The following is a 13,944-nucleotide window of genomic DNA, read 5'->3' as shown; positions in this document are numbered from 1 at the left end:
CCCACCTCCCTTCCTCCCCTTCTGATGTTTCTGTCTTTGTACAACTATTTAGACGCTGTATTACTCCTGATGGAGTCAGTTTCAGAGCCACATGAAGCGTATTAGTCATTTGCACCGTCGTGTAAATAAGTTTATGTGAGTCCCTTAGTGTCTTTGTGTCTTGGGACTCAATAGCTGTATGTATTATTTGAGGCATTTGGGGCATATGGATGGGTATAGGAGGAATTTGGAGCTTGGGTAAAGTCCTTTACCTCTAAAATAATACCTAGGCTATGATTAGGAATTTAGGAATAGTCCCAGGTAATAGACACTTTTTTTTTTTTTTTTAATGCTTTTAGTCCTGCCTCTTTAACAGAAGAATGGACATTCTCAGACATTCTGGATAAGCTTAAACATCATTTTGAGTTGTTGGTAGAGGAACTAACGTTCCCCAAATTTCAAAAGATGAATGTCCCCGGTGTTTGAAAGAGCATGGCAGAGACAGTTACGCAGGATTTCACAGGTCACACAATTAGGACCTTGGGCTCTTTGAGGCTCATTGGGGTCTTGCGAATTGTAGGGTCCTGGAGTCCTTCTCCTGGTGCTGAAGCAATGTGGTGGTTTGGACAGAAGCTCTCTGAATGTCCTTTGGTTAGGAGACAGGTTTGCAGAGGTCAGGATCTGGCTGGTGCAGGCCACAAGTCTGTGATTCCTGTGAAATAGGCAGTTGGCCTTTGTCCTCGTTTCTGACTCAGAGCTTCTAAAATCCTTGGAATTTTCCTAAGTGGCAGGGGTGATAGGAGCATCTTTTGTTAATCAACCCCACTTTCAGTCAGACCCAAGTTTACACTAATAACATGACTCTTGGTCACATAGATAGTTACGGGGCTGGTTGCCAGTGGAAACAACTGTGGTGGAACTTTCATCCCCACTCCCGCTGACCTGGATTGCAGAGAAGGGCTGAAGATGGAAGTAATCACTGGAGCCAGCGACTGAGCAGCCCATGTACTGACCCCTCCATTCACTGACAGAGACTCTGCACAGCAGCTTTCTGTTGCAGGTTGCGGAGCATTGAGGGCATGGAATGTCTGGACATCTCCCTCCACCCCAGCTCTGTGCAGTGCTTCCATTTGACTGTTTCCCAGTTGTATCTTTAAAATAAACCAGTAATAGTAAAATGTTTGCCCAGGGTTTGTGAGGCATTCTAGGAAATTGTCAAACCTGAGTGGGGATAGCCAGTTGGTCACAAGTACAAGCACAACCTGGGATTTAGAGCTCATATCTGAAGCTGGGGCAGTCTTGTCACCTGAGTCCTTTATCTGTGGGGTCTGCGCTGACTCCAGGTAGTTTAGTTTCAGAATTGAATTTCATTTTAAGACACCCAGTTGGTGTTAGGACTAGTTATCAGCAGTGTAAAAAATAGCCCATCCCTCAACCCAGAACTCGCTCATCTAGTGACACAAGGAGGTTGACTGTGGTGTGGAGAGAGTTGAGTCCCAGTCCGTGTCTTGTTTGTTAATTATGACCTTGAGTGAGGGAGAAGGAGGGCAAAGTGCTAAGAGTGGTCCTTTCTAAGTCCCTGAAAATAGCCTCCCTGTGGTGACCATGTTCTTCACAGAAGTTCTGATTTACTTCCGGAAGCCCTGTAGGTGGTGACCCACAGCTGTGGGATTGAGAGGAAGCCCACTGTGACCTACAGGCCCGGCAGCTGATTTCTTAGGGCTCATTACCTTGGTGGTGACACGGTCTCTTTGGAAAATCACCTTGTGTAATCAGCAGCTCGGCACAGCTCACTCTGTGACCTGGGAAGTTGGCATCAGCTGAGCGCACACCAAGGGTCAGGCAGGAAGGCCTCCTGGGTTCAGGCTGACACAATGGCAGCGTCACCAGGGCACTAAGAAGTCTTGAAGGAGCACAATTCTGTGTTCAGACTCATGCCAAGACTCCAGGTTTGTTCTGCAGACATTGTTCCACTCATGTCGGACTCCAGAGAGGCCTGGCTTCCAGGAATCCCAACTAGTTATTTAGTTTGTGTGGTCAGCCAGCATGCCTGGAGGAGTTGCTCAGAGTCTGTTGTTGCTGTTGCTTCTTTCTCAAGCCCCGCCCTCTCCTTCATGTGCGTGTCCTACCCTGCATTTTAAGTGTGCATGCAGACCGAGTAGGCTCTGTTTGAGGACTTGTGGGGTATTAGACATGTTCCGCCCAACTTATTTCTCCCAGAAGCTACAAGGCTGCGTTCACAACAGTCTAGTGAAAGGAATGTGGGTGAAGAAATAGGCTTCACCGTTGCTGGACCCTTCTCCCTCTTTGGGTTTCTTCACGAACTCTTAATCATTTTTCAGGCCTGGTCCAACCCAGTTGCCATTACAGAGTGTCTGACACCTTCTTCCTTCCCCAAGCAGAATTCATTTCCCCTTCCTTAGGTCTCATTGCATCTTTTAAAAATTCATCATAGTGTAGCTTTTGTTGTTGAGATATAATTCAGAGTATGCAAATTTTGACAAATAAGTATTTGTCAAATATATACAGTCATGCAACCTCCACCACAACCCAAAATTTCCCCACACACACAAATTTCCTCATACCCTTTTATAGTTAAACCCTCTCTTCACCCCCACCCCTGGCAATCTGATATCTCTCCCAGTGTTCTACCTTTGCAAGAATATCATGCAGATGAAATCATAAAGTGGGTATCCTTTTCAGTCTGGCTGCTGCCACTTTGCATGTGGCATTTGTTGTGTATATCAGTGTTCCTGCCTTTTCACTGCTGAGTACTCAAAGCTGCTCACCCATCGCTCTGCTTGGACCTCTTCCATGTATTCAGATATCTGGGTATTTTTCTGTCTCATTTTCTGGAGTGTAGTGATCTCCTCTAGGGGGTACAACTGTGCCTTTGGGCCTTGCATCCCCAGCCTGCACACAGAGTGCACTTGACAGAGTGTGGTGCTGGGGCAGTTGTGTGTCCACAGTGATCCTTGATCTTTGGCAGAGGGGTGGAGTGTCAGGACGGTCTGGAGGGCAGTAGAGCCCCTGCAGTAGCCAGGCCAGGCATGGGCTCTGGCTTTCTCTGCTGGTCCCTGCTCAGCCTCTGTGTTCAGCAGGTGAACTGGAAAGACACCCAGGGATGAGCAAGAAGCAGGCTTCTCATAAGCCATTCCTGCCCTCAATTTGGTGTTTGTGAGGGGTGGGGTGCCAGCATTTGCTGAAGGGTTCTCAGTGGATCCCCCGAATCTGCCTTCCAGGACTCCATGTCTTGAATTTGTGGGAGTGTGTTCCAGGTGTGTGCCTGTCTCTTTCCTCCTAAGCCCTCGTTGGGCCTTCTTTTCACTGAGTCACAGCTGCACTGGTTAGTTAAAAATAGACCTAGGACTCTCTGCCCTGTGACGCTCTGCTCACCTCCGGCTGACTCTGGAATGCTTATGCACACATTTGGAGGAGCTTGAGGTCGGGGACAATTTCTATTCTGGGATCTTCTTGCCTTGACTCCTGAAGCAGTAAAGGTAAGATGGCAGTGGAAGAGTGAGGACCAGCACATGTCAGACAGACTCAGTGTGATGATGGCTCATTATTTGGGAGACCCTGGAGTTTAGCAGTTCCTATCATTTGCTGTAGTGACAGCAACTCAGTTATAAAGCCAGAGGGTTAGAAATCAGACTGGCCAGGGTTCAAGCTATGAGTCCACTCCTTGCTGGCCGTGACCATAGACAAGTTGCATGGCTGCTGTGAGTATCAGTCTCTCCTTCATATGTTATTTGCCTCACTGGGGTGATTGTTCCTGTGTGTAAAGTACCTAAGAGGCCCTCGTGTATGGCAGCTGCTACTACACCACCTTTATTCTTGTTGTGTTCCCACCAAACATTACTTGGCACTGGACGTCTAAGGAAAAAATTATAGATTCTGAAAGGACACGGGAGTCCAAATGCATCTTCTAGTGCTGCTCACACCTCCTCATCTTTATTGGTCTTCAGCCACTACTGTGTCCTTAAATTACTTCAACAGCTGCCCAAGTAGGACTGGTGACTTGAGCCTCACTAGCCATAACTGAGCTTAAAATAGAGTCATGTCCCTTGACTGTTACCGGGGGCTACGCAGGCCCCTGGCTGGCAGGCCAGGCTGTGTCTGCACCCAGGCTGAACTGGACTCTGGGCGGCTGGAAGCCACGGAACTCCCCTCCAGCGAGCTCATTCCACATGAGGCCAGCCAGGCTCTCCTTGATCCTGAAGCCTTGAGGGTATGTGTCCTCAGCCTCTTGCCCCACTGCTGCCCGCCCTGAGGTGACTGACCCTTCCTCAGAGAAGGGAGCCTGGGGTGGGTGTGAGGCTGGGTGTGGGGGAGCCAGGAGTCTAGTGGGAGCCAGCACCTTAGGCTTAGCAGACTGAAAGTGGGCTGGACTCTCTGGCCTTTGGTATAGGGGAATGAAGGGAGCCATTGAGAGGCATTTGTAACGATGGAAAGTGAGACGGGCCTGCCTAAGAAAGTGAAGTAGGAGAAGTGCTCAGGAAGAAAAGGACATTTATTTCTTTTTAAGCCCCAAATCAGGTCATTGTGTCTAAATATAAGTGTGTCAGAGCCAGCCAGCGTATGCCCACAGAGCAGAGGACCACACAGAAAGGTCAGGTCCTTCCCATTGAAAGAAAATGCCCAGGCAGGGCAACTTTGTGCCCAGGGCCGTGTTCCTTTGCTATCTTGACTGTGTCAGTGCCTGTTTCCTCCATGGCCTCCTCCTCCCCCACACAGGTGCCACCATGGAGTCTGACCTCTGTTGACTGAACCCAGGCAGACGGCTCACAGTCAAGGAAGGCGGCCTGCAGCCAGTCACCATGGCTTCCTCCAGCGCGGAGAACCAGCTCCAGAGAATCATCCGAGATTTGCAAGGTACGGTTAGCCTGCAGGACGTGCTGGGTTAGGTTTTGATGGAGTGGTAGCTGTGCTGTTGCTGTTGCCAGTTAAAATCCATTCCTTTCATTTTTCATTCTCACTGGGAGTAATTGGACCCCGTGGGACACATGTTGAAATATTTGGGATCAGGTGTCCTCCCTGGTACAGCTGAGAGAACTTGCTGGGCCCTTCTCTCAGGACATTGAAAAACAACTCTATAAACAAAATCAAATACCTCTTTCTGAGTCCAGGTCTAATTTCAGTTTGCGTGTATGTGTGTTTTCAAGTTACCTGTTAAGTCTTTGGCTGAATCACGCGCCTTTGGGCACTGAGTTGGCTCATTTGGGAAGGAATATTTTCCCTCCCTCTCAGCAGGATGATGAGATAACCCGTCTTACTTGTTTTGCTCTCTCACCTGGTCCCGACTGGCAGGTGGCCTGTTGCCTGCGACACACTCCAGTTCCAAGCCTGGCTGTAGCCCTGTCTCCCGGGACAAAGGCAGTGAGGGTACAAGCAAAAAGTGGCAGCCTTGGGGCAATTTTTCCTCTGGCTGCAGAGCCTAGGACCTGAGTTCACCCTTCCAGGTGATTCTCAAGGGTCAAAATTTTGGCAAGTTTTCCATCTCCTATAATTCCCCTGGCTGGTCTCAAAGCCTCTGGAGTGCCAGTGCATTTGCTGCGGCACAGCCTGAAAGTGACTGTTCCTCTGCAACGCAGAGACACAGTGACACTCTGGCTGACACTGAAGGCCCAGGTTCCTGATGCTTCAGAGTAATGGCCACCTGCAGCCTCTCCTGCCAAGGTCCATCTTGCCAGAGGCAGCCACAGTAGAGTCCTTATTCTAAAGGTCAACTCAGTAAGCTAAAAATCACTTTCTCAGGTTTATCTTCTATTAGATAGTACTTTGGACTTCTAATAACTATTATTTCCACGGTGTTCCATATGTGTCAGGCACTGCCATGCACATGTCTTGGGGATAGTAACCCAGAGAGTACTCACATTTGGTCCTGTGTGGTGGGAGCCATTATTTTTCCCATTTTGCAGATATGGGGGCAGGCACAGAGAGGAAGTGACTTCCCTAAGCTCACACATCAAGTCATGGTGCCAGTGTCTATGCTCTTTACATCAGTCTACTTTCAGCTGGAATATTAGGTGCTTTTATTATTATTATTATTAGTATTATTACTAGACACACACAGAGGCAGAGGAGTAAAATGACAGCCCCTGCAAATCTGAGTCTGCCACCAGCTTTCTGCGGTTTCGCACAGAATAAGTCATCTTTTGTAGACTTTGGTGTCTGAATCTGAAAGATGACCTTGGGGCCCAGAGGTCCTTACTGGGAAGGAAGACAGAGAGGAAAGAGAGGAGCTGCAGGTAGAGCTGATCCAGGGAGGAGGACAAGCATGGGCATGTGTTCAGTTGCCCCCCGTGTACCCCAAGTACTAACTGCACATGGTCATCTGAGGCTGTCAGCATGGCCTCTGCTGTGCCCACAGAGCACTTTGGTGGGAATTCTTCCAAGTTGGCACTTTCTCCAGACCCTTTCTTTCCTTTGTTGGTTACACTCTTAATAAGCATACAGCTATGAGAGTGGAGTGGATGGTGAGTTCCTTGTGCAGTTCTCAGCCTTCACACCTCTGTGGGACAGCCCTGATCTTCCTGGTGACAGCAGTCGTGAGGGCTCTGGAGTCAGGCAGGCTTGGGGTCAGCTCCCGGCTCTGCCTGTTAACCCTGGAAGGTGATGGACACGTGCCTCCATCTTCCAAGTGTCGTTGTTTCCTTCATGTGCTCGGTTTGATGATAACACCCACCTCTCAAGATTGTTGGGAGAAGAAAATACCTAATCATGGAAAGCTAAGCTTATTCATAAGTAATACATTTGGATTCTCAGAGATTAGAGTTGAAAATTTTCCTATTTCATATGCAAAGACTCCTTTCAAAATGTCAAAGAGATCCCAGATCATGTTGTGAACACTTACCCAGCCCGAGGTAAAGGAGGAAGGCTGATTGTCCTTCCCGCCTCTTGGTGCCAGCCAACAGCAGTCACTTGTTGGAAGAATCAGTCCCAAGAACCTCTTTTCCCTATTTGTTGACCTTTGCCCGAAGGGTCGGTGTTGATTAAATTTTGGCCAGAGCTCAGCTTCAGTGCAGGGCCGATCTGCTCTCTAACCATGGTGCCTAAGAGGAGAGCTTGGGGCTCCTCTTCAGTTTTTCTCCCCCTACCTTCCACCTTTCTTTCTCTCAAAGGATTGTCAGAGAAGATGTTTTGTCCAGCATGTTCCATCTCAGCTGGAAATATTTTTCCAATTATCCAAGACCAACTTTTAGCAGCCCCTCTAGTCCACAGCAGATACCCTGAGTAAGAGTCAAAGGCGGCTTTTTCCCCTTTCTTGCAAACAGAGATAAGTCATCATAGAACTTAAGAGATCACTTTGGCGTCAGAAAGCCCTTGAAAAAATCAAGGTTCTCATTCTGGCTGTTTGACACCCACAGTCTTTGACCAAGTGTGTTGACCTCAGTGTGAGTTCCTTATTTGTAAAATGGGGTGACAATAACAGACTTCACTTGCATTTTTTTCATATTTTAATAGCTCTAAAATTGTGACCATCTTAAAATAACTTATTAAAATCTTAGCTTTGTTAAAATAAGGCAAATCCTGCCTCATAATGCTGTATTGAATAAGAAAGACATGCAGAGGCCTGGCCCCTGATAGGCACTTAGTTAACAGAAGCAGGTATTGTATTGTTGTCTTTCTTGGAATTGTTATAATTTTGCACCTTGTGGGTCTTCTTGAAACTGGACTTACCTCTACTGAGCAGTAGGGTGAGAGTGAAGAACAACAAGAAACATGACCAGAATAAAGGGTAACGCTTTCTAGAAGTCAGTATTAAGTCAGTATGATCCATCCACAAAATAGTGTGTGCGAATAACAAGGCCTACCTGCTGGGCATGGAGGAGTGACCAAAACTGCGCCCATCCGTGAGCTGTGGTAAAGTTATCGTGTGCTCTAAGGGTTTTCCATACCGCCCACTGTGAACTTACATCACGTGGTGCACCTACAACTTTACATTGCTGAGGGTCTTTGTTGTCGTTAACCATGTACTCCTCATGCTTCCCAGGTTGCTCTGCTTCTCTCTTTGAGGGTAGTCTCCATCTGTTACCTGTGCCTGTTTGTTGTCTTAAAGATGCTGTGACAGAACTAAGAAGAGAATTTAAGGAAGCTGGGGAACCCATCACAGATGACAGCACCAGCTTGCATAAGTTTTCTTACAAACTTGAGTATCTCCTTCAAGTAAGTTATTCCTGTAAACTGTTTACATTTGCCCTGTTGTCTCTCGTTTCCCTCACGGTGACTCATTAGCATTCAGGATGTGATACAGAAAACCACATCCAGGCCACTAAGCCCTCTGGTTAGACTGAAGGTCAGAGCAGTCCCCAGCAGAAGCTCAAGTCTCCAAGTACAGTCCTCTGGGGATTTGGGCTGTTGTCCCTTACAATGGCTTTGGGAATCAAGAACATTCTTTTGAGTTCACTTCATCCTAAGACAGGTCACAAGCTCACTTAGCCGGAATCCTAACTTTGGGGTAGTTATGCCCTATGGAATCTCCAGACAGATATGGATATGTCTACACATCAATTATACATTTTTCCAAGATTGTGTGGGCTCGCTGATAATTATCCAAAGCCTGTTTTAGAGCCTGACTGCTCTAAATATGGTGCATAGACTAGCAGCATCAGCATCACTGTGGATATGTTAGGAATGTATTCCTGGCCTGCCAGATGCATATCTCTGGAGTCAGCCCAGAAAGTTTCTTTTAAGAGGTTCATAAGCAGGGGCCTCCCTGGTGGTGCAGCAGTTGAGCGCGGGGTTGCAAAGCTGCCCGCAGCTTCTGCAATGCCGATTCGATCCCCGGCCACCGGGCGAGGGTCCCACATGGCGCGCAGACCTCTCCTGATGCCCGCTGCTCCCCTCAGCAGTGTACTTCGGTCCTTCTGCCTGTTCTGCTCCCCACTCTGGCTCTGGTGAATTCTCTCACCCTCCCGCGCTTCTGACTGTACCCAGTGCTTGTATAAATAAATAAATCAATCTTTAAAAAAAAAAAAAAGAGGTTCATAAGCAGGGTAATGCTTATGTCTTCTTGAGTCAAGCACAGAGCTAGAGAACTCTGCAGGTGTGGATAAATACAGGCAACTACAATAGACAGGAAGGAAATGGACTAACATGTCAACTTGTTATGAGATGTTATCTTTGGGTGCCAGTATTAGGCATTTTAATTTTTCTTTTCTTTTTGGGGGGTGGTTATTCCTATTTCTTAATAACAATGTGTGCAGATATGTATATCTACTATGTGCATAGAAGGAAAAATGCTGTCAAAAGTTATGCTATAGAAAGATATTGCAGTATAAATTTGAACATCGTTAGTTTGCAGCATCACATCCCAGCACAAAGCATATAGGATGTGAGCCCAATGGAGGAGATACCACCAGTGTGTTGACAGACTCAACCTTTATATGCCTGTTGAACTGCTTTTCAGCTTTACATTGTAAAAATACCTGTGGATTTTTTTTCTATTAGACCAATTTGGTTTCAAATTTGACTTCACTCATAGATGACACTTAATTTGAGTTTATTGCCTGTGTATTAAAACAATACTGAAACTTGAGTAAGTAGGATAAAATATCATAACTCATTTCCCTAAGTTGAGAAAGTTAACACTCTCTATGTTGCCCTTAAGACTTTCATTTGTATGTTTTTAATGTGTTAATAGCAACTTTGGTGGCCTTCCACCCAACTCTAGCCACAGAGATCCCTTCAAGGGATAATCTTTTTGGGAAGCTGCTATTCCTAAATCTCACCAGTTGTATGACCGTAAGCCAGTAAACTCCTAGATTCAGTTTCCTCACCTGTAATTTAGAGATCAAAACACCCTCATTTGTCAATAAATAAAAATAATGCCAGTAAAGGGCCTTGCTGGGCAATTAAGAAGCCATTGTTCATATCATTGAAAAGAATGAATGAACAGCAGTGTTCTTCTCTCTGTCCCTTTCCCGGACTAGTTTGATCAGAAGGAGAAGGCCACTCTGCTGGGCACCAAGAAGGACTACTGGGATTACTTCTGTGCCTGCCTGGCCAAGGAGAAAGGAGCCAACGATGGAATCCGATTCGTCAAGTCGATTTCAGAGGTAGGTGAGATAACCATCAACCTCATATCTTCCTCTCAACTGCCTTTAAAGCATCTCTGGCAGCCAGAGGAAGGAAGGAAGGGAGGAAGTGAGGGTGTACAGATGGTGGAGAAGTGAAGGAGTCTAGTCCAGCAGTGTCCACTGTTGCTGTGAATCGAGCTCAGGCACATGATCTGAGGAGCGGTTCGATCTGACTGTGTGTTAGGCCACAACCCACACGCTGCCTGACAGGATAGGTTGTTCCCCGTGGCCTGCTCATGGTGCTCCTGGATGTGTGCAGCACAGGATGCTTCTACTTTGTAAGAAAGATCAGTTTCTTAGATAAAATTCCAGAGTCTGCTAGGCTGCTTTCCCTTTAGTTGGTGCAGGAAGCTTGCATTTGAAATGAAGAGAGTGATGTGGGATCTCAGGAGACGTTTCTTAAAATGCCAGCATCCTAAACAAACTCCTGTATTCAGTTCTGAGCCCCTTGAGTGGATGCCATGACTTTGCTGTTTCATAACACTGTGTAACAACACACACACACTGTCTCTATCACTCCTCCCACCCATGAATCTCTTTTTCTTATCAGCCTAGTCATCTGGGAGTGAAGAATTTTACCTATTAGGGAGCAAGTAAACCCCTAGATATGGACAGAAGTCCTAAAGGATTTGCACATTTTCACTATCTCATCAGTAGGCGTGCTGCTCGGCTGGCGTCCCACAAAGGCCAGAGTCACATGCTCCAGGAGTCCCCCCCACCTGTGCCAGCGGCAGTGGATGGGTTTCTTCTTACAGAGAATGATGGTTTCTTCTTTAATGTTCTGACTGCTTTTAATGTTCTGACACCGACATTGAGGGCCTGGTATTTTCCACCAGCTACACCATCTGACATCCGAGAAAGCAAAGAGCCTGACTCTGAAGTGTTTCTTTTGCAAATTTCTTTACCATCCATGCAGCAAATGTAGGTCTTGTGAGATCTTGCATGGTGGGACACTCAGGTCCTTGATGTTTTAATGCATCATAAATCTGGGGATGGTCCTCATTGTTGCCCTTCTCTCCATAAACCTAGGTCACCTTCTCCTCTTCCCTCCTCCTCGTCCCTCCAAGTAATGTCTTTAACTTCATGCCTTTTTGACAGCCAAAATCTGGAAATAAATTTCGTTTTAATCCTCATTTCCCAGGATTATGAAATATATACTTCTTGTTGTCTAGTTTCCTCTTCTTTTCTTATAATGCAGTTAGATTTTTAGACAATCAAGGTCAGGGAAACTGATTTCTATAAGCAAAAAGCACATACTCTGCTTGCACAAATACAGTTGGTTTCTTGGTGACAGGTCCAGACTCCCCTTCCCATAGGGTCCAGTTCATCTCTGTTGAAGACTCTGCTCTCTGGTGCTTCTTGGTGGAGTGACTGAGAACATCACAAGGCTGAATGGGCTGCTGTGTGGTAGGGTAACTAACAATTCAGTGGCGTCCAAGCCAACAAGCAAGAAGGCAAAAGTCAGTGGATAAGAAGCAGCCATATGGGCTAAAATGACTTCCCATTGGAACATATATGATGCTTTAGATGCTTAAAATATTAAGGAATTAGGTAATGAAAGCGGACCTACCATCTCAAAAAATACAGACAAAACAAGCTGTGCAGTATTGTTACTCATAGTAAGAAGGAACTACTGTTCTTTTCCCCAAAGGATGTTTAAAAATACCTTTTAAAATACATATCAAGACTCTACCTGGGCATCTCAAGATCAACTATCTGCAGACATGCCATCGTGGTTTGTGTAAAGCCAGTAACCTCATTACCAAAAACTTACTTGGAGAAATGTCTTATAGCCTGTATAGTTCATGGGGTTTCACACCTTTTTATTTTTCAAAGTTATTTCATATTGTGGTATTTAATTGAATCAGCAATAATAGGACATACAGCTCTAACCCAAAGGTTTTCTGTATCAGGATGTTTATGCCATCATAAATGTTTCAGTGCTTGCAACCATACCACATATTTCCTGTCTTAATCCAGTCTTAAGAGTAGGGGCATTTCTTACCATCTTTTGGCTAACCCATCGCTGCCCCTTCCCCCCACCACAACATAAACATTTCTGACCTTTGAGGTCACATTGAGAACATGGGTCTTTGCTTACCTGCTCAGGCTACAGCCTGATAGAACAGGTGCGTTTAGCGGGCTGAGCAGGTTTGAGTTTGTACCTGCTTATATTGAGCTTAAGAAACATGAGGATTTACAAACTGGTCTTGGGTGACTTCTGTGACTGTCTTTTTTATTCTGTCCAGCTTGGTAGCTGTGTGCCCACAGCTGGTAGAAGTCTGTTTTGGCATAATCTCTCGCCAGCATTTCCCACCTCCATCTCGAAAGGTTTCCAGAAGCCTCTTTAGAAGCCATGTTTTGGCACTATGGGAAGAGGTTTCAAAGACAGGCCGGTAACTGAACCCTCCTGTGCCACCACCTCAGACTTCCTGAAACAGAATCATGTCCATTCTTTCATTACCTCAGCATGACTAGCCCACTCCTCCTCTTACCACTGGGCACCTGACTGAATGCAGTGAGTGGCATGCTAGAAAAGAAACAAATCCAACCAGTAAAGCATTGACAACCATTTACTGATAGTTTCACAGGGACGCAAAGGAGAGCATTAAACATCCATCCAAACTTCTTTAAAGTGCCCCTTGCACACATCTGCCTTGCCCTCCTCTTTCTCCTCCCTTCCACAGGGCTCCAGCCAAACCCTTTAGACCTCTTCCCCTCTACCTATTCTCCCAACACCTTAAAAATGAGCCCAGGGCCTCCCTGGTGGCACAGGCAGTGGTTGAGTGCAGCGCTGTGGAGCTGTCCACAGCCTCTGCAGTGCCAGTTCAATCCCCGCCTGCTGCGGAGCAACCCACATGGCACGGCAGACCTCTCCTGTCTCACCCGCTGCTCCCCTCAGCATTGTATTTTGGTCGGTCTGCCTGTTCTGCTCTCCGCTCTGTCTCTGGTGAATGCTCTTGCCCTCCTGCACATCTGGCCTGTACCCGGGTTCTTGTATAAATAAATAAATCTTAAAAAAAAAAAAAAGAGCCCAGATGTTACTCAAACTGAAACCATCTCCTGCTCCTCTGGTCTGTGAGGAGGCCTTTGTTTACCTTCAAGTGTTAGTCTAATTAGTCCAAAATAAGTCAAATAGTTTCCTTTCTGACTCCAACCCAGAGATTATGATGACTCTGAGGAGGGAGAATTACATAATGGTAGAACCCAGAGATTTTTTTTTTTAATATTTTATTTTATATAATTCTTACATCATTTGTCATTTTTGCACAATGTATGAATTTTTCATTTTGGTTATATTCCCCATACAATTGCACCACCCCCCTTATTTTGACCCTAATCCTTTCTCTTCCCCCCTTCCCTTTAGTGTCTCTGGTTAATCGTTGCTTGTTGATTTTGATTTTTACTTTGTATTAATTAGTCTTTTTCCTGGTCCCTTAATTAGGTTTCCTAAATTCCTGCTATGAGTGAGACCATCTGGTATTTTTCTTTTTCTTTCTGACTTATTTCGCTGAGCATGATCCCTTGAAGCTCCACCCATGTTGCTGCAAACTGCATGTGTTTATCTTTTTTGATTGCTGAGTAATATTCCATGGTGTATATGTACCACATCTTCTTGATCCAGTCATCTATTTTGGGGCATTTGGGTTGTTTCCATAGCTTAGCTATTGTAAATAGTGCTGCTATAAACATAGGCATGCACGTACCCTTTGGAATTACTGTTTCTGTGTCATTTGGGTAAATACCTAGGAGTGGAATTGCTGGATCATATGGAAGCTCTATCTTTAGTAGGTCAAGAAATCTCCACACAGCTCTCCATAGTGCACTCCCACCAGCAGTGCAGGAGAGTTCCTTTTTCTCCACAACCTCGCCAACATTTGTT

General features: G+C 46.0%; 1 protein-coding gene across 4 annotated transcripts in view; it reads left to right on the top strand.

Moving 5' to 3' along the window:
- Positions 1–4,743: 4,743 nt before the first annotated feature.
- FYCO1 (FYVE and coiled-coil domain autophagy adaptor 1) overlaps positions 4,744–13,944 on the top strand; it is a 51,710-nt gene continuing 42,509 nt past the window's right edge. For all 4 annotated transcript variants that reach the window (XM_037527751.2, XM_037527742.2, XM_037527769.2 and 1 more), the window contains exons 1-3: positions 4,744–4,854; positions 8,042–8,148; positions 9,915–10,040. In XM_037527751.2, the coding sequence (XP_037383648.1) occupies positions 4,800–4,854; positions 8,042–8,148; positions 9,915–10,040 (288 nt within the window). In that variant the 5' untranslated portion in view covers positions 4,744–4,799. The remainder of the gene's footprint in view (positions 4,855–8,041; positions 8,149–9,914; positions 10,041–13,944) is intronic.

The sequence above is a fragment of the Talpa occidentalis genome, unplaced genomic scaffold, assembly GCF_014898055.3.
Source record: "Talpa occidentalis isolate TD23 unplaced genomic scaffold, MPIMG_talOcc4v2.1 talOcc4.10, whole genome shotgun sequence".
Lineage (NCBI taxonomy): Eukaryota > Metazoa > Chordata > Mammalia > Eulipotyphla > Talpidae > Talpa > Talpa occidentalis.
Note: the sequence above shows the minus strand (reverse complement) of the source record. Positions and strands in the feature narration are given on the sequence as shown.